This window comes from Urtica dioica, chromosome 1 (genome assembly GCF_054948205.1).
Source record: "Urtica dioica subsp. dioica isolate 48M chromosome 1, U.dioica_male_clone48M_v1_H2, whole genome shotgun sequence".
Lineage (NCBI taxonomy): Eukaryota > Viridiplantae > Streptophyta > Magnoliopsida > Rosales > Urticaceae > Urtica > Urtica dioica.
In genome coordinates, this window is record NC_142756.1 from 33,106,815 (window position 1) to 33,131,317 (window position 24,503).

Here is a 24,503-nt window from a genome sequence, read left to right on the forward strand (position 1 = left end):
CCATGAGCTGGAGGCTGAGCTCATGAGGCCGGAGGTCGGCCGTGCGTCGGGGGAGTCCCGGGGTGGTCGCTAACGCGGCCGTCGCTGCTCTGCCGGGCCGAGATGGACCGGTACTATACTCCCCCTTTTTGTCTGAAGACATGCTTGAAGAAACGGGAGACAAGCAAAGCCAAAGTCTAAGACAAAAAGAAGGGTACAAAGCAGGCCAATCAAAAATCAAAACATCTCATCACCTCCAATACAGAGCAGCAAACATGTCTCAGAACTCAGCAGAACTGACGGAAGACTCGTCTGCAGAGTCAACAACGGTTGAGGTCGATGCGGAGGCGGTTCCAGCATGTGTAGGGGCAGCGGAAGTGGATGGTTGGGCTGGTGCCGATATCCCCCCCTCCCTTTCGTTTTTTTTTTCGTTTTTTTAAGGGAAATAGCTCAAAAAGGTGATGACTCAAGATTTGATAACACATAGACCCAAGGCGGATCTAAGTGCTTCGAACTGAGAAGCATCGAGAGCCTTCATGAGGATGTCGGCTAGCTGTCGATCGGTAGAGGTGCCGGCACGAAGAGAAACACGGTTGAGGATGTAGCAGGCGGTATTGAATGCCTCGGCCCAAAATTTGAGAGGTATATTGGCAGCGTGTATCATGACTCTTGCCATCACTTGTAGCAACCGGTTCTTGCGCTCCACAATACCGTTCTGTTGGGGAGTGATTGGTGCCGAAAACTCGTGGGAGATGCCATGGTCTTCACAGAATTCAGCAAATGCGTTGTTCTCGAACTCACGACCATGATCGCTGCGGGTTCGTATCACCTTGCCTATGTCACGAGCTTTCTCCTTTTGAAGGCGGAAGCAGAGAGCCTTGAAGACTTCGAACGTCTCTGATTTATCTCGGAAAAATTCCACCCAATAGAAACGTGAGAAATCATCTACACACACGTAAATATATTTTTTACCTCCCATGCTTTCAAACTGCATAGGACCCATGAGGTCCATATGGAGCAGTTCCAAAACACGTGTCGTAGAAAGATGTTGTGACATGCTGTGTGACATCTTGGTCTGTTTGCCTATCTCACAATCTCCACAGATCTTTCCACCTTGGTACTTCAGTGCAGGAATACCACGAACAGCTTCCTTCGAAACAACGTCATTCAAGCTGCGGTAGTTGAGATGTCCAAGACGGTTTTGCCATAAGTCCGTCTCCTCAAGTTTTGTCTTCAAACAGGTTTCTGGAAGCACATCTAGAGGCACCCATAAGTAGCAATTGTCGGAGGAGCGTTTACCTATCATAACATGATTGTTGGAGGCATTGGTCACATTGCTCGTAGTCTTGTTGAAGTGGACATAGAGCTCACCATCACACAATTGGCTGACGCTAATAAGATTGGCTTTAAGGTCTTGCACATAGAGGACTTTGTCAAGAGGGGGCAGGCCATCAACATTCAGTGTGCCTACATCGAGGATTTTTCCTTTGACCCCGTCACCAAAGGTAACATGGCGACTAGGACAAGTCTCGATATTCTTCAAAAGATCCTTTTGACCGGTCATATGGCGGGAGCAGCCACTATCAAAATACCAATCTTCGGCCGTCATTGCTCTGAGTGAAGTGTAAGCGAAATTGCATCGGATGTCTGGTTCACGAACTCTCCAAATATTCTTGGGAGAGGCAACGATCTTTTTCTGGCTCCGGAACTGCTTCTTCAGATCTTTTTGGAGTCGGTAGCACCTAGGTCTGATATGGCCAGGCTTTAGGCAGTAATGACAAGCCCAACGTCACCGATTGCGTCTTGTCACAAGAGTTGTTGCAGCATATTCTGTGACATCAGCCTTCTCTGGGTTTTTGCTGCTCTTTACAAACGTGGTTTTGGAAACAGGTTGTCGAGCATCATAACCAATGTCGTGATGATTTCCTGCATTTTTCCCAAGGCAGAGAATGTCATCAAGATTAGATGTTCCTGAATTGAGCATGCGAATATTTCTTTTAAGAGCATTAAATTCAAAAGTAGCTTATCTTGCCGTGTCTTCTCTGACTGAAGTGATTATTGAAGAGAAACAATGGTTGAGGCAAGCACTTCCTTTTCCTTAGAGACGACATTAACCTTTGTGCGAAGGTTTTCATTCAGCCGTACGATTTCGATCCATCGACTAAACAGTTCACGATAGGCTCGTGAGACGGAGTCCAATGAGATTTCAACATCACTTTCACTGGAAGAAGCGTTGTCACCGAATTTGTCATAGACATTTTCTGTGACATCCTAATGAGACTGAGGATCGGTCACTTCCCGAGTGGTGAATGCAAGGAGGTTGGTCAGACTATCTTCATCCTCTGACTCTTCATCACTCCAAGTAGTATTGTAGCTCTTGTTGTTCTTCTTGAGTGTATTTGCACATTCTGCCTATATGTGACCGAACCCTTCGCATTCTCTGCATTGTATCCCCTTGGATTTGCCTCTCTGGTCAAGTGATGTCTCAGCAGCCTTTGGTTTTCTCTAAGGATTGGAAGCCCAGTTGTTGGTGTGGAATTTGTCTTGGGCAGATTCTATGGTATTCCCGCTTGAATTGTGGTTGAGCTTCGTCATGTACTTCCCAAATTTCCCAAAGTTCTTTGTTAGCAAGGCAATGCTTTTAGCCATATCATCATCGTCAGAGGGTGCAAGGTCTCCATGGACATCCGCTTTCAAGGCGATTCCCTTCATTTTGGGCTCCGGATCAATTGTCATTTCAAAGGTTCGGAGAGAACCCATGAGTTCTTCGAGTTTCATGCTTCTTATGTCTTTGGCCTCCTCAATAGCCATATCATCATCGTCAGAGGGTGCAAGGTTTCCATGGACATCCACTTTCAAGACGATTCCCTTCATTTTGGGCTCCGGATCAATTGTCATCTCAAAGGTTTGGAGAGAACCCATGAGTTCTTCGAGTTTCATGCTTCTTATGTCTTTGGCCTCCTCAATAGCAGTGACTTTGTAGATGAATCGCTTGGGTAGCGATCGCAAAACTTTCCCAACAAGTTTCTCCTCGGGAATTTTCTCGCCAAGGGCAAAAGATTCATTAGCCAGATCACAAAGACGAGAATTGAACTCATTCACAGTTTCACTTTCTTCAATTATGAGAGTATCAAACTTGGTGGTCAAAAGTTGAAGTCTCGACATACGTACCAATCGGTTCCTTCATGGTGGACTTGAAGGATTGTCCATGCATCTTTGGCAACCTCGCAGGCGTGGATGAGTTTGAAGATGTTGGCGTCCACAACGGAGAAGATGGCGTTGAGTGCTTTCGAGTTGGAGTTAGCAAGCCTCTCTTCATCAAGGGACCAATGTTCTTCAGGCTTGAGAGTCGAGCTTCCATTGGCTTCCTTAGTGGTCGGATGAGCCCATCCCGCGAGAATCACTTTCCAAGCCTTTTCATCCAAGGACTTCAGAAACGCCTTCATACGTGCCTTCCAATAAGAGTAGTTGCTGCAGTCAAGTAATGGAGGTCGGCTAATCGACGCACCTTCCTTCATGAAATCCATCTCGAATACCAAATCAGTAAACACCACGGATCACACTCAAGGTGAGGAGTGAACCGCTCAGATACCAATTGAAATTACGTAATCTGTGCGTATGTCACATAATATGTTGTGACGGATTCTGTGACAACCACTAAAATTCGAGTGATCAAACAGAGAAATGCTATAAGTGCGAAATTATAAAGAACACAAGGATTGGTAACCCAGTTCGGCAATTCGTGCCTACGTCTAGAGGGCCTTTGCCCGGTGGAAAGTAATTTACTATGATAACGTGGTACAATAAGGATTTACACTCAACGACTCCATCGCTAGCTATCCAACCTACGTCTATCCTCTTCAACAGCAACTTAGGCTCCCCTAAGCTCAAGATCCCTTCGATTCCCACAGAATATCTCTCCCGAGACTTCTAAACGTGTTTCCCAACAAAAAAACAATTGAAAAACCTAACCTCTAGCTCCTAATACAATCACCCGTATATAAGCAACAAAGTAGAGGTAAAAGACACCTTAAAAGCTTCAACATAGGTCGTTCTAAGCTCTGCCAAAACACTAAAAAAAAGGATTCTCTCAAAAGGTGTCAAAGAGTTTATGAAACGAGGATGCCACATATAGTCTTCGAGGCGAATTAGGGCGTCACAATTCAGTTGCTGGCATCATGGTTATCATATCTTTGACCCCTGGAAAATCTCGCGGATATTTGATGACTCCGAGAATGTCGTAGAATACGTCGCCACAAAATCTGCAACAAATCAAATATTCTCAGCCGCGTGAAGACTGTGGGAGTAAATATCTCTCCCCTCTATCTAGCGAACTAGATCGACCAAGCCCACAGCGAGCTCGGTCCAAAAGGAAAGATAATTGTCAGATCGGCCCAAAGCCCAGTTCGGCCTAATAAGCCCAGAACGGTCCAAGACATTATTCCGGATGGAAATCAGACTCGACCCGGGCCCATAGACGTTCCCAGACGGTCCCGCCAAGGAATTTGAAGTTCGAAGTCATCAAAGAAACGGTCAAATCGCCTAGAAGAGTGGAGATGTGCGCAAGAATAAAGGATCGAAGACCAGTTCTGCACGTACACGTGCATCGATCTGAAGATGAAGGAAAGTCGGAAAAGTGGCTATAAAAGCTCATTCCATCCTCGTTGAGAGGAACGGATTTGGAAGGAAGAGAGAGAGATTGCGATATTATCTTCTGAAGCTTATTTTCTGTTCATTTCCATTCGAATTTTTCTTATTCTGATAGAGCTTTATTTGATTATCAATAAAAAAAGGAGCATCCTTTCGCCCTATTTATATTGCTATTTATATCGTTTATTAATTCCTTTCGGATTCTAATTCATTCTTCATAAACGGATTATGAGACCCTCTATTCATATAAATAAATATACTAGATAAATCGAAATAATCCAGTGTAGATTGTTGGGTCGAGAAATCGGTTCAACAATTTGGCGCCGTCTGTGGGAAGCTTATCAGAAACCTAACGCCGAAGAACACAGATCGGATTTGAAAGAATGTCTTCTAACAGCGAACACGAAATCCTGATCTCTGGAGATGATCCAGAGACACGGGCTCTTTTGCTAAAACTCGTTGAAACCACCGCACAATCTTCACTTCAAGAGCAGCTCGACGCTGAGCGAGCTATCCTGCTGAGTTCGACCGATCCGCCTACCGCAAACGGATGAAAGTTCGTTCTGCCCGGGAGGCGGTTAAGTTTTTCTGGGATCCACATGTCGCCCGACACGGCCGGCCCTAGCAATACGGCCGGGATGGGTCTGTTTGATGGGCAGGTCAAAGCCAGTGTTTGGCGAGCTCGACCGACTCAAGGCGACCTACCACCCCCACCTCCAGGAGGCCCTCCTCCTGGATATGTTCCCCAGATCATCAACCTCCCCCGCGAGGGAGGAGTTCTTGAGGAACCAAATCATTTCGAGCCGATAGCTCGCCCGAATGAAGGAAACCCTCAGAGAACAGAAATCCGAACTGGGGGAGAACAATTCGCCGAAGGAAACCCTCAGAGAGGAGAAATCCGAACTAGGGGAGAACAGTTCGCCGAAGGAAACCCTCAGAGAGGAGAAATCCGAACTGGGGGAGAGCAGTTCACCGAAGGAACCCCGAGGGACGATCACCCCGCGTTCAATGCTTTCCGCCAGTTGGTGGAGGAGAAGTTCCGGGCTGTCGATTCCCGAATGCACTATTCCACGAGTTCGGCCCCTGAGATCGACCGATTGGTGGCAGACACCGGTCAAACTCCTTTTGCTCCGTGCATCACCCAGGTCAGGATTGGGGACACCGGGAAAGTCAGGCTCCCCAAGTACTCCGGTACTTCCAACCCAAAAACCTATGTAACAGCCTTTCGCATCGCGATGGGGCGAGCATGTCTGCGAGATAACGAGCGAGAAGCAGGGTTTTGCCAGCTATTCGCCGAAAATCTATCAGGAAGTGCCCTAGATTGGTTTTCCCGACTGGAGGAAGGATCCATAAGTTCTTTTCAACAGCTGTCGGCCGCGTTCATCAAACACTACTCAATGCTGGTGGAAGATGAGGCGACCATGGCGGATCTATGGAACACTCAACAGGCCAGAGACGAGACCTTGAAAAGCTTCATGACAAGGTTCAAAACTGTCATGTCAAAAATCCCTTCCGTAGCGGGAGAGTCGGCTCTGAACGCTCTAAAAAATGGACTATGGCACATGTCCAGATTCCGAGAAGAAATGAGCGTGAACAGACCGCCCACCATCGAAGATTCAATTCACCGCGCTTCGAACTACGCCAAAGCTGAGGAAGAAAGGGCCCTCCTATCGAAGAAGCATAACCCAAGGAAAATCCCCTCTATGACACCTGTTCCGGCCATGACTAGGTCACCCAGGATGAGACCTTACCGAAACAATGAATGGAGGAAGCCTCCGAGTATCCCGGAGCACGCCTTTAACGTAAACGATGAAGGAGTTCCCGAAGGAAGCACCCCGAAATGGCCACGTGACAAAAAAAAATCTTGCGACTTCCACAAAAACTACGGGCACGACACTCTGGACTGCGTCGTGGCCCGAAAAGTACTTATAGAGAAGTATAAAAATGGAGAGTTAAAGAACGTCGACCTGGGGCCACCACCCCAGAAGAAAGAATTTAACAACAACAGAACCCGAGGAAATCCCCCCCCCCCTCCCAAAAAGAGGAAGAGCAAAGGAGGACGACAACGACGTCTCCCAAGCAAAACCCCGGATTGACTACATCATGGGAGGTTCAAAATTTTGCAGGGATAGCATAAATTCGATTAAGGCACACCAACGTCGACTTAAAGGTGCGCCAAGGTCACCTGGGTGCCAAGAGGAAGAAGATGCCACGATCTCATTTAGCGAAAACGATACCAAAAGGCTATACGGGCCCCATGACGACGCTTTAATTATCGAACTCGAAGTGGGTAACTGCGTAGTAGCCAGAATCTTGGTCGACGGAGGAAGCTCCGTGGATGTTATATTCAAAACCACTTTGGATAGAATGAACATCGAGGAGGCTGAAATCGAACACAAACCCAACCAGCTATCAGGATTTAATGGAAAAGTGACACCTTCTCTAGGAATCATTGAACTCCCTGTACGGGCTGGAGACGTAAACCAGATGGTCGAATTTATCGTTCTCGATTGCCCGTCCCCATTCAATGCTATCCTGGGGAGACCTTGGATACATGGGATGGGGGCGGTACCATCAACTTACCACCTGTGCGTGCGATTTCCGACCCCCAACGGGATACAAGAAATCAGAGGGAGCCAAGAGGCGTCCCGAATTTGTTATATGAATAATCACAAAAGGATCGTCGAAAAACACCGGCCAGAAGAAAACGATTCGGAAGATCCAACTAGCAAAGAAGCCAATGAGGGCCAATAGCAATTAATGACCATCGGGGACGAAATCACCTTCTCGCCTCCGAAAGAAAGTTCAGAGGAAAAAGATGAGCCTAGTACGGAGTCAGTAACACAGATTCAAATAGATGGAACCGACCCCGAAAGATGTGTAGGCATCGGAGCCAAGTTGAAAGGGAGCATCCGTCGAGAACTAATAGCGTTCCTAAAGAAGAACAAGGGAACATTTGCGTGGACGACAGAGGACATGCCAGGCATAGACCTCGAAATCGCTGCACATCAACTCAACGTCGACCCCAGTTACAAACCCGTGAAACAGAAGCGTAGGAAACTCGGCCCAGAAAGAGCTAAAGTGGTCAACGAAGAAGTAGACCGCCTCTTAAAATCCGGTTTAATACGCGAAGTAAAATATCCCGATTGCCTCGCCAATACCGTCGTTGTCAAGAAAAAGAACGGTAAATGGCGCGTATGCGTCGATTATACCGATCTTAATAAAGCTTGTCCTAAAGACAGCTTTCCTCTACCACACATAGAACGCTTGGTGGAAGACACCGCCGGTCATAAAGTCCTGTCATTCATGGATGCATTTTCAGGATACAAATAAATCTTGATGCATCCCAATGACCAGGAAAAAACCGCTTTCACAACCGACAAAGGTATCTATTGCTATAAGGTAATGCCCTTCGGGCTGAAAAACGCAGGAGCCACGTATCAACGCCTAGTGAATAAAATGTTCGCCGACAAGATAGGAACAACGATGGAAGTTTATATCGATGACATGTTAGTAAAATCACTACGAGAAACTGTTGGAATCGATCTAGGGTTTAAGAAAATAATTAATGCTTCGGGAAGCGGCGGAATTTTAAAAATTTTCTTTTACAAGTAAAAACGGTTTTTACTAACCTAGACAAGTGCAAGTACATGTAATTAAAAACCAATATGAGCTAAGAAGTTTACTAACCTTTCTTGAAGCTTGAACCTTGAAAGAAGCTTTTGGAAAGTTTGCAACGCTCGTCTCCCCTCGCAGCACGTCTCTCTTTCTTTCCTCGGCACCTCGAGCAACCACGAAAGTTTCTATCACTAAATCACTCGAAATAAAGGAATTAGTGAGTGGGCACTTTTAAACACTACGACTTAAGAACAAGTCTTGAAGTCGCAGAGCTAAACACTAGGTCGAGTGAGGACCTAGGTGCCAAGACAAGAAAAAATCGAAAATAAACTAGAGAGAGAGAGAGGATTTTCGGCCACAAGTTCTAGAGAGAGAGTCTCTCAAATCTCTTAAACTTGGATGAATGAAAAGTGAGGAAATGAGACTCCTATTTATAGGAGAGGTCTCACCTTCAATAAGGTAGTTTCCTCTTCTATAGAATATCACATATTCATGAGCCAATTTCCTCTTTTTCCCTTTGAGACACTCGGCCAACACAAGGCTTCTAGAAGCCTTGATTTGTTTCCTATTTTGTTCAAGGCTTGCCTTTTCTCTCAACATGGCCGATTCCCTTATGCGTGCATATGCAAATTTGTTTCCTCTTTTTCTTTTGGCAAGTATCTAAATACATTTATGCACAAAATAAACTCTCTTTCCTTAGGTATGTTGGGCGCCCAACATGTCTCTAGAAGGAGCTTCTAGAAGCTTCTTCATTTATTCATGAGAACATGAAAAAGACCCATTAAGAATTTTCAATAAAATTCTTATGAAATGAAATTAATTCACAAGGCCCAATGATCAAGTCATGGCCGAGTGACATTAAGTCATCAATGAACTTGTCAAAAAATTTATTGACATTCATTTCATCCTTTGTCTCAAAAGACAAAAATACCCTTTTGACTATTTTCGTTCTTGTTTTGACTTAGCTTCCAGTTTAACTATTCCTATCGATGTGATTCGTGACAGTGACCTCATGGACCCAAATGAACAAAGCTTGAGCTAAACACTTGGACTCAAAAGTTCACAAACCTTTTCCAAGTTTAGCTTAATGCCAACTGACTCCACTAAAGAGCTGACACTGAAAATCTCTCGGTTCAAATGAATTTGTTTTCTACTCAAGAATTCGACCTAATTATAATGAGCGGATCCACTGAATATTATCTATGTTTACCCTTCATGAATGTCATCAGCTAGTCGGGATTTACTAAATTACCATTTTACCCTTCTAGCTGTTATTTCCTCAACTCCTTTGTCGCTTGTGAATAAGTTAGAAACAATGTATTGACGAGGAGCTAACAAGTTACATTGTTTCATCCAAAAGAGTCAGGACTCAATTTGGACACTGGCCAGTTCATTTATTCACACTCCAAGGAACAAAGCATGAGGTGACATACATTGCATTTCAGCAATCTTGTACATGAATTCCATATCTATGAGAACTTCACAAAGTTACTCATGACATACTCACAACTTAGTACTTCACCAATAGGCCCTGTTCGGAATCACATAGTGAGTCCGAACTCTGACTTTCTCAAATGAGAATACTAAGGTGTGAAATGGCATGTCTCATTTCAGGATTAAGGTAAGCATGATGCAATTCATACATAGTGACTTCGAGACATAAGAGGTTAAATGGTTTGTTCTTATCTTGTCTCTAGAAGTGCACTGGTCAATTCAGTACCTTCGGAAGATACCTAGAAGAACTATAGAGTCTCCAACTCTCAATGCCTCATAACCAGACAACATAGATTCTTCTAACAATCGTACTGAGGTCAATAGTCCTTTGACCCTGAGATTGCGAATATATCGTTTTAAGCAAACTACGAAGAGTTTGTTCATGCAAATCTACATTTGTCTCTTCGTAAGTTGTTTAGTTTGTTTATGGACTAAAAGACTAAGGTTTTATCATAAAGCTTCAAACAAAGAAAGAATGAATGAACGTTTCAACTTTATTAATGAATAGATAGGCAATTACAAGCAAGAGTCTTCATGAGACTTTATTACATCAAATGTACAAAATAAAGATTACAACTCTTCTTGTGGGCACCATTGACAACAAACTCCCACTTGACTCAAAGAAGAAGTGTGTAGTCTTTCATGCCTAATCCCTCACGATGTTGGTCGAAGACCTTATTCGCTAGGGCCTTGGTGAATGGATCTGCGAGGTTGTCCACCTTTGAGATCTTCTTCACTTCCACGTCTCCGCGCTGCACGATCTCTCGAATCAAATGGTATATCCTCTCAATATGCTTAGAGCGCTTATGGCTTCTAGGTTCCTTTGAGTTAGCGACAGCCCCACTATTATCACAATAAAGGGTCATGGGCTCGTCGACTTTTGGAACAACTTCCAAATACTTAAGGAATTTTCTAAGCCATACAGCCTCTTTGGATGCTTCACAAGCAGCCACATATTCTGCTTCCATTGTGGAGTCAGCAATGCGAGATTGCTTAATACTTCTCCACACAACAGCTCCACCATTAAGGATGAACACAGATCCCGAAGTGGATTTCCTGGAATCCTTATCCGCTTGAAAATCGGAGTCGGTATATCCCGTCATAGTCAGGTCAGTACCTGAGTATGTAAGCATCAAGTTCCTAGTTCTTCGAAGATACTTAAGAACATGCTTAACAGCAATCCAGTGCTCGGGTCCACGGTTGGATTGGAAACGGCTAGCTACGCAGAGGCGTAAGGAATTTTCCTCATGTCTTCAATCTCTTGTGCAGTCTTGGGAGACTGGTCCTTAGAGAGTGAAACTCCATGCCTAAAGGGTGTTTGGCCCTTCTTGGAGTCTTGCATCGAGAAGCGATCCATTATCTTATCAATATAAGATGCTTGAGAGAGGGACAGGGTCCGGTTTTTCCTATCTCGAAAGATTTGGATCCACAGAATGTACGCGGCTTCTCCTAGATCCTTCATATCGAATTGCTTTGCCAGCCAGACCTTAACATCAGATAACTTACCCACGTCATTACCAATGAGTAGTATATCATCGACATATAGTACTAGAAACACAACTTTGCCTTCGTGTATTAACTTGTAAACACAAGGCTCATCTATTGACTGTTCAAAGCCGAAGCTCTTTACAGTTTCATCGAATCTAATATTCCATGACCTAGATGCTTGCTTTAGTCCATAAATGGATTTAAGCAACTCACAAACCTTGGTCTCTTGACCTTTATCCACGAAACCGTCTGGTTGAGCCATGTAAATGCGCTTGTCAAGATTGCCATTCAGAAAGGCTGTCTTGACATCCATTTGCCAGATCTCATAGTCGAGAGCTGCAGCTATGGATAGGAGTATGCGGATGGATTTAAGCATCGCGACTGGCGAGAAGGTTTCTTCATAGTCAATCCCTTCTTGTTGGGTATAACCCTTCGCCATAAGTCGTGCTTTGAACGTCTCAACGTTCCCATCAGGACCCCTTTTCTTCTTGTATATCCACTTACACCCTACGGGTTTAATCCCTTCAGGAAGGTCCATAAGTTTCCAGACATTGTTGACATACATCGAGTGCATTTCAACTTTCATGGCGTCAAACCAAAGGTTTGACTCAGAACAAGCCATCGCTTGGCTATAGGAAACAGGATCATCCATGTCAGAGACGGCTACAAGAGAGTCTCCATAAGACATGTACCTGTCAGGCTTTTGAGTAGCCCTCCCACTACGTCTAAGTACTACTTGAAGAGATTCTGATTAGTTAGGTTGTGTTTCAGTTGGGGTAAGAACAGTTCTTACAGATGAGGTAGAAGCTTCCTCACCCAACTTTTCTTCAAGCACAATTTTGCTTCTAGGTTTTGCATCTTTCATAAAGTCCTCCTAGAGGAAACGAGCATTCGTGCTAACGAAAGTCTTATCGTCCTCGGGACTATAGAAAGTAAAACCTTTGGTTTCCTTTGGATATCCAACAAACAGGCACAATTCTGACCTACTAGCCAACTTGCTAGTCTTTTGCCTCAGCACGTGTGCAGGGCAACCCCAAATTCGGATGCGGAAAAGATTCACTTTACGGCCAGTCCATCGTTCATAAGGAGTACCAGGAACCGTTTTGGACGGAACTTGGTTCAAAATATAGGCGACTGTTTCAAGGGCATATCCCCAAAAGGAAAGAGAGAGTGATGAGTAACTCATCATTGATCCAACCATCTCCATAAGAGTTCGGTTTCTTCTCTCTGACACTCCGTTTTGTTGAGGTGTGCCAGGTGCGGTAAGCTGAGAAGCGATACCTTCTTCTTTAAGAAAGTCATTGAACTCTCCAGACATATACTCACCACCTCGATCAGATCGAAGGGTTTTGATCACTTTGCCAGTTTGCTTTTCCACTAAAGCCCTAAAGATCTTAAATACGTTAAAGGTCTCGGATTTGTGTTTAAGCAAATAGACAAACCCATATCGCGAGTAATCATCGGTGAAGGTAACGAAGTATTCGTATCCTCCACGTGCCTGTTGGCTGAGCGGACCACATGCATCAGAATGTATTAGTTCCAGCAACTCAGTGGCTCTTCGACCCTTATCAGAGAAAGGTCGCTTAGTCATTTTTCCTTCTATGCAGGATTCACAAGTAGGTAGTGAACCTATTGCAGAGGCTTGGAGTGGACCGTCCCTCACAAGTCTCTTAATCCTATCTAGACTGATATGACCAAGCCTTAAGTGCCATAGGTATGTTGATTTTGCTAGATCGGAGGATTCAGAAAGTTTGATCCTCTTTGGCTCCCTAATTAGATCGTTATCTATTTCGGTGTCTAAAAGAGAAGGTTGAGTGGGATAGATGTAAAAAAGACCATTCTTCATACATGCATCAGTGATGAAAGAATTAGAAAAAGAAATACGAATTCCATTCATTATAAACTTTAAACAATAATTTTGCTCGAAAAGTTGAGCAACAGATATTAGGTTTTTCCCAAAGGAAGGAACATAATAAACATTATTCAAATTTAAAGTTCGATCTTCAAAAGATAGCGTCACGGATCCCACAGCCTTCGCAGACACCACGCTCCCATCACCCCACTTGAAGCAGAAGTCGCCATCCTATAAGCTTTTGCTTTTCCTAAAACCAGTCAAGGAGCAGCAAATATGGTTAGTAGCAGCGGAGTCAATAATCCACGATGATACATTATCAGCTACTAAACAAGCTTCAGTAACAAGTACAATACCTTTTACTTTGGTTTTGAGGTAGGCAGGACAGTTCCTACGCCAGTGACCAGGCTCATTGCAGTGGTGGCACTTGTCTTTAGACTTGTCCACCTTCGGAGCCTTTGGTGCCTTCTTCTTCGTTTGAACCTTAGGTTGGTTCTTCTTCTCGGCATTGCGAGGTCTCTTCTTAGATCCAGAGGTGGAGGCAGTAGCATGTACTTCTCCTTGAGCCCTCTTTTTCTTAGTGAGTGCCTCAGCGGTTTGAAGTTCCTTCATGAGCTCGGTAACAGTGTACTCTAGCTTGTTCATGGAATAATTCAATTTGAAGGTATCAAAGGTTTCGGGGAGAGTTTCCAAGATCATATCTATTTTAGTCTCCCCATCAATCTCAGATCCAAGGATCTCCATCTCGTTGAGATAGCTAATGATCAGCATCATGTGATCTCTAACGGGAGTTCCAGCCTTCATACGACAGTTCATGAATTGTCGGACCGCTTGTTGCCTAGCCTGACGTCCTTGCCCTCCAAACATCTCATGGAGATTGTAGAGCATATCGGTGGCAGTTTTGTAATCACGATGTTGTTGTTGCAACACATTGTTCATCGATGCCAAAATATAGCATCTCGCAATCTCATCGGATCGAAGCCAGGCCGCCAGGGCGTCTTTCTCCTCTTGCGTCGAATCATCATTCGTTTGAGGACAGGGGGTGGTGAGAACCCATTTGTGCTTGTCGACAGTAAGGACTATGTCGAGGTTACGTTTCTAGTCGACGTAATTTTCGCCTTCGAGTTTATTCGAGGAAAGAATGGTTGAGAGAGGGTTGAGAGACATATTGCCTATAAAAGTTGAAACAAATTTATGATTAGTCTTTGGTTTAGGATTTAAGTTTTATTATGACTTTTATAAAATCCAAAGGTGTTATAAACCAAACGATAATTTACTCCCTCAAGAGAAGGCCGCAAAAATTCTCCTTTTATAAGTAAATGACACATCATTAATGCTAAGCCAAGATGTCAATACATCTATTTTGACTAGCCACCTTTTAAATTGGTTTGATCACTCACATCTTTTCGCAGAGCCTCAAGGGAGGATTACTAGGGATTGAGCCTAAGTGTGCAACCAACCACTTAGTCCAAAAGATCAGCTTTGAAAAACAATCCCCCAAGGGGAGGCCTTGTCATCATTGCATCACTTTCGGACGTAGCTCATTGAGCAATGATCGAAGCAATAACGCCTTGGAGTACTCACATTTAAGTGAGGGTCGCAAGAGCGGCTCTTAGTCCCACGTTATTGCATCTTTCATTAGTGTTGGGGATCGTGGGTTACATACAACAAGTATAACCCTCCCACTTAGTTTTTGGAGTTGGTTCATCGACTCTTATAAGTTCGGAAACAAATTTCCTAGTTAGAGAGCGACAGAGCGGACAACTAGAAAAGAATCCTAGATCGACATGTTCAGAGCAGTATTAGTGCATAAAGGCACAAGGTACATACTCGATCTTTTCCTATTTTCTATTTCGGGAAAGTGCATGAGGGAAGTGTGAACTTCAACTTACTCGAACACTTGAAAGTTTGAGATTACACATCTTTTTATTTTTCGGCTTGTCTACAAAGAGACCTCCCACTCAAATTTTTCAAGAGCATATATATTTTTAACATATGTGATATAGATATAGTTTTGAAAACATTTTGAAAATTTATTTGATTTGGATGACAAAATATTTTCAAGTTTGAAAGTGAAAACGGTTTTTCAAAATTCAAACTAGTCTTGTAAAAATTCAATTTCAATAAAACTTTCAAAAATCAAAACATTTTAATCTTACACATCATGTTTATAATCATATGAAAAACATTTTTGCTCAAGAAAATTTTCTCATTAGAGTTCTACAACTCATGGTAGTGGGGTTTGAAAATCCGGAATTCTAAAAAACTGGAGTTTCGGAACAGCCGCGCACCTCGGAGTAGAATCGCCATATCTGGCGGCTCCGATGTCCTTTTGAGCCGAAACCGGTGGCATTGGACAGAGGACAGACAGAGCTTTAATTTGATTTAAGAATCATTAAATTTCAATTTTTGATCAGAGAGTTATGCCACTTTTAATTCGGGTTTACTCCAGCTCGAAGAAAAAGAAATAATTAAAGCTTGGTCCTTTTTAGGTGCGAAAAAGAATCGAGTGTAACGGAACGTTTTATGAAGGTTGTTAAAGCTTTTATTTGTGTTTTATTAGCAAGGTAATAACAAGGCATAAAAGAAATAACAACAAGCATAAAACGATTCAAGTAAAAATAAGAAACTAGCAAGATAACAAAACTAGTCACAAAATTTTACTCGAAAAATCTCAAACCTTTAAAACATGTTTTTCAATATAAAAAATTAAAAACATTTAGAACTGATTCTAATGTGTTTTAAAAACATCCCAAAATCATAGAAAAACAACATGATTTTTAATTTAAAGGCATGAGCAATAAATTAAAAAAAAATCTAAGATTACAATTCTAACTTGTCACAAAATTAGTAAACTTTCGAAAACGATTTTCAAGCTCATAATTTTAAAAACATGTACATGCATCTCTTTAACCATAGCTCTGATACCATTTGTTGGAATCGATCTAGGGTTTAAGAAAATAATTAACGCTTCGGGAAGCGGCGGAATTTTAAAAATTTTCTTTTACAAGTAAAAACGGTTTTTACTAACCTAGACAAGTGCAAGTGCATGTAATTAAAAACTAATATGAGCTAAGAAGTTTACTAACCTTTCTTGAAGCTTGAACCTTGAAAGAAGCTTTTGGAAAGTTTGCAACGCTCATCTCCCCTCGCAGCACGTCTCTCTTTCTTTCCTCGGCACCTCGAGCAACCACGAAAGTTTCTATCACTAAATCACTAGAAATAAAGGAATTAGTGAGTGGGCACTTTTAAACACTACGACTTAAGAACAAGTCTTGAAGTCGCAGAGCTAAACACTAGGTCGAGTGAGGACCTAGGTGCCAAGACAAGAAAAAATCGAAAATAAACTAGAGAGAGAGAGAGAGGATTTTCGGCCACAAGTTCTAGAGAGATAGTCTCTCAAATCTCTTAAACTTGGATGAATGAAAAGTGAGGAAATGAGACTCCTATTTATAGGAGAGGTCTCACCTTCAATAAGGTAGTTTCCTCTTCTATAGAATATCACATATTCATGAGCCAATTTCCTCTTTTTCCCTTTGAGACACTCGGCCAACACAAGGCTTCTAGAAGCCTTGATTTGTTTCCTATTTTGTTCAAGGCTTGCCTTTTCTCTCAACATGGCCGATTCCCTTATGCGTGCATATGCAAATTTGTTTCCTCTTTTTCTTTAGGCAAGTATCTAAATACATTTATGCACAAAATAAACTCTCTTTCCCTAGGTATGTTGGGCGCCCAACATGTCTCTAGAAGGAGCTTCTAGAAGCTTCTTCATTTATTCATGAGAACATGAAAAAGACCCATTAAGAATTTTCAATAAAATTCTTATGAAATGAAATTAATTCACAAGGCCCAATGATCAAGTCATGGCCGAGTGACATTAAGTCATCAAATGAACTTGTCAAAAAATTTATTGACATTCATTTCATCCTTTGTCTCAAAAGACAAAAATACCCTTTTGACTATTTTCGTTCTTGTTTTGACTTAGCTTCCAGTTTAACTATTCCTATCGATGTGATTCGTGACAGTGACCTCATGGACCCAAATGAACAAAGCTTGAGCTAAACACTTGGACTCAAAAGTTCACAAACCTTTTCCAAGTTTAGCTTAATGCCAACTGACTCCACTAAAGAGCTGACACTGAAAATCTCTCGGTTCAAATGAATTTGTTTTCTACTCAAGAATTCGACCTAATTATAATGAGCGGATCCACTGAATATTATCTATGTTTACCCTTCATGAATGTCATCAGCTAGTCGGGATTTACTAAATTACCATTTTACCCTTCTAGCTGTTATTTCCTCAACTCCTTTGTCGCTTGTGAATAAGTTAGAAACAATGTATTGACGAGGAGCTAACAAGTCACATTGTTTCATCCAAAAGAGTCAAGACTCAATTTGGACACTGGCCAGTTCATTTATTCACACTCCAAGGAACAAAGCATGAGGTGACATACATTGCATTTCAGCAATCTTGTACATGAATTCCATATCTATGAGAACTTCACAAAGTTACTCATGACATACTCACAACTTAGTACTTCACCAATAGGCCCTGTTCGGAATCACATAGTGAGTCCGAACTCTGACTTTCTCAAATGAGAATACTAAGCTGTGAAATGGCATGTCTCATTTCAGGATTAAGGTAAGCATGATGCAATTCATACATAGTGACTTCGAGACATAAGAGGTTAAATGGTTTGTTCTTATCTTGTCTCTAGAAGTGCACTGGTCAATTCAGTACCTTCGGAAGATACCTAGAAGAACTATAGAGTCTTCAACTCTCAATGCCTCATAACCAGACATCATAGATTCTTCTAACAATCGTACTGAGGTCAATAGTCCTTTGACCCTGAGATTGCGAATATATCGTTTTAAGCAAACTACGAAGAGTTTGTTCATGCAAATCTACATTTGTCTCTTCGTAAGTTGTTTAGTTTGTTTATGGACTAAAAGACTAAGGTTTTATCATAAAGCTTCAAACAAAGAAAGAATGAATGAACGTTTCAACTTTATTAATGAATAGATAGGCAATTACAAGCAAGAGTCTTCATGAGACTTTATTACATCAAATGTACAAAATAAAGATTACAACTCTTCTTGTGGGCACCATTGACAACAGAAACAGACAACGTCTCACATTTAGAGGAGTGTTTCAACGTCCTAAACAATTACCAAATGAAGTTGAACCCGTCCAAATGTACCTTCGGGATATCTTCTGGAAAATTCCTCGGATACATGGTAACTCAGAGGGGAATTGAAGCCAACCCGGACCAAATACAAGCGCTCCGAAATTTACCTTCTCCCCGAAACAAAAGAGAAATCCAGAGGCTAACCGGGCGAGTGGCAGCCCTTAGCCGATTCATTTCTCGGTCAACCGATAAATGTCTTCCTTTCTATAAACTCCTAAGAGGAAATAAGAAGTTCGAATGGACAGAAAAATGCGAAGAAGCGTTCGAACAACTAAAACAATACCTAGCGAAACCCCCAATCCTAGCCAAACCAGAAGTAGGGGAACCACTCTACTTGTATGTCGCCGTATCGCACACCGCGGTCAGCGTAGTACTCGTTAGAGAAGAGCGAGGAGACCAAAAACCTGTATTTTACATCAGTAGATCACTCGTTGACGCAGAAACAAGATATCCGGCAATGGAAAAATTAGCCTTGACCGTCGTCACAACAGCCCGAAAGCTACGACCATACTACCAATCCCACTCGATAGTCGTAATGACCACTCAACCTTTACGATCATTCCTACACAGCCCCAATCAATCACGAAGATTAACAAAATGGGCCGTCGAATTAAGCGAAGACGACATCGAATATCGCATTAGGACATGCGCAAAATCACAAGTTCTAGCCGACTTCCTCATCGAGCTCCCCGCAAACGAAAGCAAAACCACGGCAAGCACCGGATGCTGGACCCTTAAAGTCGACGGTTCCTCCACGAAACAAGGGGCCGGAATCAGGATACATTTGGCATCGCCACATGGAGAAATAATCGAACAATCCTTCCGACTGGATTTCACCGCCTCAAACAACGAAGCCGAGTACGAGGCACTAATCGCGGGACTACGCCTGGCAAAAGCTGTAGGAGCAAAATCCGTGTCCGCCTTCAGTGACTCGCAACTCGTCGCAAACCAAATCAGCGGAGAGTTCGAAACAAGGGATGAGCGTATGGAGGCATACGCACAATTAGTAAAAGAGATAACAAAACAATTCGAAAAATTTGAATTAACCCGAATTCCTAGAGGAGAAAATACCACAGCTGACGCCCTCGCCGCCTTAGCTTCAACATCAGATCCCGCCATAAGCCGAATCATACCGGTCGAAGCAATAAAACAATCTTCCATCACTACCAAAAGCGCGAGCATAATGGTAATAATAGAAGAGGGGGACTGGAGAAGGGATATAATCAGATATATATCCGAAGGCCACACCCCGACAGATAAACAATTGCGCCGAAAACTAATCAGCTAAAGCGCAAGATTCTCCATAATAGACGGAGTGCTTTTTAAAAGAAGTTTCTCCGGAGTATACCTGCGGTGTATAGGAAAAGATGAATCCAATCGCATCCTTTCCGTAATACACGAGGGAAAATACGGGAACCACGCGGCCGGAAGAGCTCTAGCCGTTAAAATAAAAAATCAAGGGTACTTTTGGCCAACCATGGTCGCCGACTGCGAACAACATTCACGGAAATGCGACCAATGCCAAAAGCATGCCCCAAATATCAAACAACCAGCCGAAGAACTATCCTCCATATCCGCTCCGTACCCATTTCTAAAATGGTCCATGGATATCGTCGGCCCCCTAGCCACAGCACCCGGAGGGCTGAAATTCCTCCTTATAACAACAGACTATTTTTCCAAATGGGTAGAAGCCGAAGCATTCGTCTCGATATGGGACGTGGACGTAAAAAATTTAATTTGGAAAAACATAATTTTTCGACATGGAGCGCCGAAAGAAATAATCACTGATAACGGCGCACAATTCATATCAAAAGAATTCCGACGATTCTGCGCAGCAGAAGGAATCACTTTACGATTCTCCACGCCCCGATACCCGCAAGGGAACGGACACGCTGAGGCTACCAACAAAACAATCGTTGGTAACCTGAAAAAGAAACTACTAGCCAAGAAAGGACGATGGGCTCATGAACTCCCCGGAGTACTTTGGGCCTACCGCTCGAGTCCGCGAAGGCCTACTGGGGAAACCCCATACTCCCTGGTCTACGGAGTCGAAGCAATACTGCCCATTGAACACGAAATCCAAACAATTCGCACCATGTACGCGAACGATCACGAGGAAACTAACAATAAAATGCTGTGCGACTCCCTCGATTTGACAGATGAAAGAAGAAATCGAGCCCTAACGCGCATGAGTTTATACCAACGATCAATCGCCCGATACTACAATAAAGGAGTCAACTTCCGAGAATTTCATACTGGAGATCTCGTATTGAGGAAGGTGTATCAAAACAGAGCCGAAGAAAATGCAGGAAAATTGGGAGCAAACTGGGAAGGACCATACCGAGTCTCAGAAATCCCACGAACAGGCGTCTACAAGCTTGAAACGCTCGATGGTATCCCAGTACTCAGATATTGGAATATCCACTAGTACAAAAAACAGCATTGGGTGCAACTTTTTTCGCACCTGAAAGTCAATTTTTGCACCACCCAATGATACCTTTAGGTGCGACTTTAGGTGCGACTTTTTCGCACCCGAAAGTTCGCACCTAAAGGTCATGGGTGCGAAAAGTCGCACCCGAAGGTCATGACTTTTAGGTGCGACTTTTAGGTGCGGTTTTTCGCACCTATATTCGCACCCATAAGTCAGAAATGATGTGCGAAAAAGTCCGCGGAAAGGCCATTGGGTGCGACTATTCCCACCCAAAGGCCTACCCGCCAAACCTTTGGGTGTGACCAGTCGCACCCGTTCGCCTACCCGCCAAATTTATGGGTGCGACCAGTCGCACCCGTTGGCCTACCCGCCAAATTTATGGGTGCGACCAGTCGCACCCGTTGGCTTACCCGCCAAATTTATGGGTGCGACCAGTCGCACCCGTTGGCCTACCCGCCAGATTTTTGGGTGCGACCAGTCGCACCCGTTGGCCTACTTTAGTTTTTTTTTAATTTTGTTTTATTTATTATGCTTATGAATTCTATAATTGTTGTTGTCGCACGAAAATGAACAACTATTTAAAACCTCGGGCGGTTCGATCCAAGGCCGGACCAAGTGATCGCACCCGGGCCAAGAGTGTGAACTCGATAGTCTCGAGCAAGGGTTCTCTCCGATCAACCCGCCTCTCGGGAGAGGTAGGGGGTGAGGAGGAGGAGTGACCGTGCCTTGGTTGTCGGCTGCCTACGTACCCGTGTGTGGGATCAGGTCAGAACGTAGTTCAAGCGTGTAGGACGCTGTATGAGGCGCGGAGCCTTGGTGGAGAAGCGTGCTCGACGAAGGAAACGGGGCTCGAGGAGTCCTCGGCGGCGTCTCAGGACTTCGGAGATCGTGAACGCGAGAGAGAATGTGTGTTTTCTCTCTTTTGGAGACGTGGAAGACTCTAAGTCAAGAGTTCCTTGTTGTGGCGGAGATTCCGGACGCGTAGGCGATTCCTGGTCGGAAATGCCGGACGCGTAGGCGATTTCTTGTCAGAAATGGCAGACGCGTCTAGGGTGCTAGACGCGTAGGCGATTTTCAGTAGAAAACCGTTAGAGCACTCGTGGGCTCAAGATTAATCGCTCGATCAAGAGAGGCGGCACTCGGGAGTCCCCGGAAAGCGCTTCAGAATCTCCGAGAGCGAGAAATCGTGGAGAATCCGCTTCAGGCCAAGGATGGCATCTAGAGAAGCGGAGAGAAGTCTCAAGTTCCTTGAGAAAGAAATGGGATGGCTTTCCCCTCAATGAGAGGGGGTATTTATAGGTGTTTGGGGGCCTTAAGAGGCTCCTTTTTCGTCCATGTGGGACTAGGAATGCGCGTGGCATTAATTGGAGGCGCACGGCGCGCGCGGCGCACAAAGTGCGGCGCACAACGCGCGGCGCGCGGCGCGCGGCGCAGGGGGCGCGGCGCGCGGGTCACCAGGCGCGGCGCGCGATGCGCGGCGCTGGATGTGCGGCGCGGGCGTGTCATCACGCGGCGCGCGGTCTGCTTGGCGCGGCGCGCGGCCCGTCTGGCGCGGCGCGCGGGCTGCTGCGCTTGGTTGGCCGGCGCGGCTGCGCGCGCGGCGCATGGCCCGCCTCGTCGGGCTCTTGCGGACCTTCGAATACCATTCTTGCCACATGAAATATGAGGGTTTTTACTTGGCAAGAGTGACTCGATTCGAGGAGCGACTCGAGGCTCGTCTTGAGGAGTGAAGCTCAACTCGAGGAGACCGACTCGAGGCTCGACTCGAGGAACAACTCAAGGCTCGCCTCGAGGAGCGAAGCTCGACTCGAGGAGATTGACTCGAGGCTCGACTCGAGGAGCGAAGCTCGACTCGAGGAGATTGACTCAAGGCTCGACTCGAGGAGCGAAGCTCGACTCGAGGAGTCAAGAGTTTAGGCGAAGGCTTGAAGACCTGCCGCTCTTCAGGACCTCCGGCCTGACCATCGGCCCTTTGAGTGACGTGCCTTCTTGGCGTCTCGGGTTTTCCGAAAACGACCGACAACATTAGCCCCCCAAGTTCGTCGCTCGGGAGGCGTCCCAGCGATGAACTTTTTGTTCTTCTAGTTGGGTGTTTGAGGAAAATAGACTTTCCAGAGCTTCACTGTTGCGAAGCCTTTGTGATTATAAAGAATACTCTCACAATTGCTAGTGCTTTCTCTCGCTTTTCCTTCTCTCTCGACACGAGTGTGTGATGTACACGTGGAGGAGGATCCAAGCGGATAGGAGGCGTAGCTCAACGTGGGCGAGGCGAACGCGCTTGCGTTCGTCGCTCTAGCCCCGGAGCAAATGGGATATGCATGCGCGAGTAGGGCGTGCATTTATGTAGAGGTGTGTCGGCGCGTCGCGGCTTATTGATCTTTTGGCGATGTTACGCCCGAGTTAACCTTCGATGGCGTTTTGTTTGATAATGTCATCAATCCGGAGTCCATGGGACTCGACGGTGACTAGCAGGGTGATGATTGTGTAATCGTGACCTATTAGGGGAAGATCATGGCTTCCGTCTCGGCCAGCTTGGAAGGCGACTGCACTTTTGCATTTTGCAAAGGCGTGCTCATTCCGAGGTCTCGAAGACGGAGGTTGATGCTGCGGGCTGATGCTTCGAGAAGACGGAGCGGCACCTGGCGGAAGGCTCTGCCGCACCGGAGGGCTTCGACTGCTCGGGGATAAACGCTAAAAGTTTGACCACGCATCAAGCATAAGTCGGCCTCACGGGGCATCCGCCATTCCCGCCTTGGTGACGCTTCTTCGTCTGCGTTCGGAAGATCGGTCCTTATTCCCCAGGCGCGAGCGCGGGTCTCTACCTTGGCTGACCTGTTCTTCAGGTCGCTCCAGGCGTTTGTTCGAGGAGTGGGACTCGTCTCGAGGAGACTGACTCGAGGCTCGATTCGAGGAGCGAAGCTCGACTCGAGGAGACTGACTCAAGGCTCGACTCGAGGAGCGAAGCTCGACTTGAGGAGACTGAATCAAGTCTCAACTCAAGGAGCGAAGCTCAACTCGGGGAGCCGACTCGAGTCTCAACTCGAGGGGCTAGGCTCGACTCGGGGAGCCGATTCAAGTCTCAACTCGAGGGGCTAGACTCAACTCAAGGAGACTGGCTGGACATTAAGGAATATGACTCTACTCGAGGAGCGATGCTCGACTCGAGGTGTATGACTCAATTCGAGGAGCAAGACTCAACTCGGGGAGAATGGCTCGACTCAAGGAGCGAAACTCGACTCGAGAAGGATGACTCGACTCGAGGAGCGAAGCTCGACTCGAGAAGAATGACTTGACTCGAGGGGCGAAGCTCAACTCGAGGAGACTGACTCGACTCGAGAAGCGAAGCTCGACTCGAGGAGGATGACTCGACTCGAGGAGCGAAGCTCGACTAGAGGAGGATGACTCGACTCGAGGAGCGAAGCTCGACTCGAGGAGAATGACTTGACTCGAGGAGCGAAGCTCAACTCGGGGAGACTGACTCGACTCGAGGAGCGAAACTCGACTCGAGGAGGATGACTCGACTCGAGGAGCGAAGCTCGACTCGAGAAGAATGACTTGATGAAAGGGGTGATGCTCGACTCGAGGAGAGCGACTCGACTTGAGGAGCATGGCTCGACTCGAGGAGGGCGTGACTCGACTTGAGGAGGATGTCCTGACTCGAGGAGCAAGGCTCGATTCAAGGAGAGCGGCTCGACTTTAAGGAGCGATGCTCGACTCAAGGAGAATGGCTCAACTCTAGGAGCGAAGCTCGACTCGAGGAGGATGACTCGTCTCGAGGAGCAGAGCTCGACTCGAGGAGAATG

At 45.1% G+C, this 24,503-nt stretch overlaps 1 protein-coding gene across 1 annotated transcript; it reads left to right on the forward strand.

The window, feature by feature from the left end:
- Nucleotides 1-6,732: 6,732 nt before the first annotated feature.
- On the forward strand, nucleotides 6,733-7,383 carry LOC149407910 (uncharacterized). Its single transcript, XM_089622606.1, has one exon. It carries the CDS (start codon nucleotides 6,733-6,735, stop codon nucleotides 7,381-7,383), a length of 651 nt encoding a protein of 216 aa, XP_089478732.1.
- Nucleotides 7,384-24,503: the final 17,120 nt, after the last annotated feature.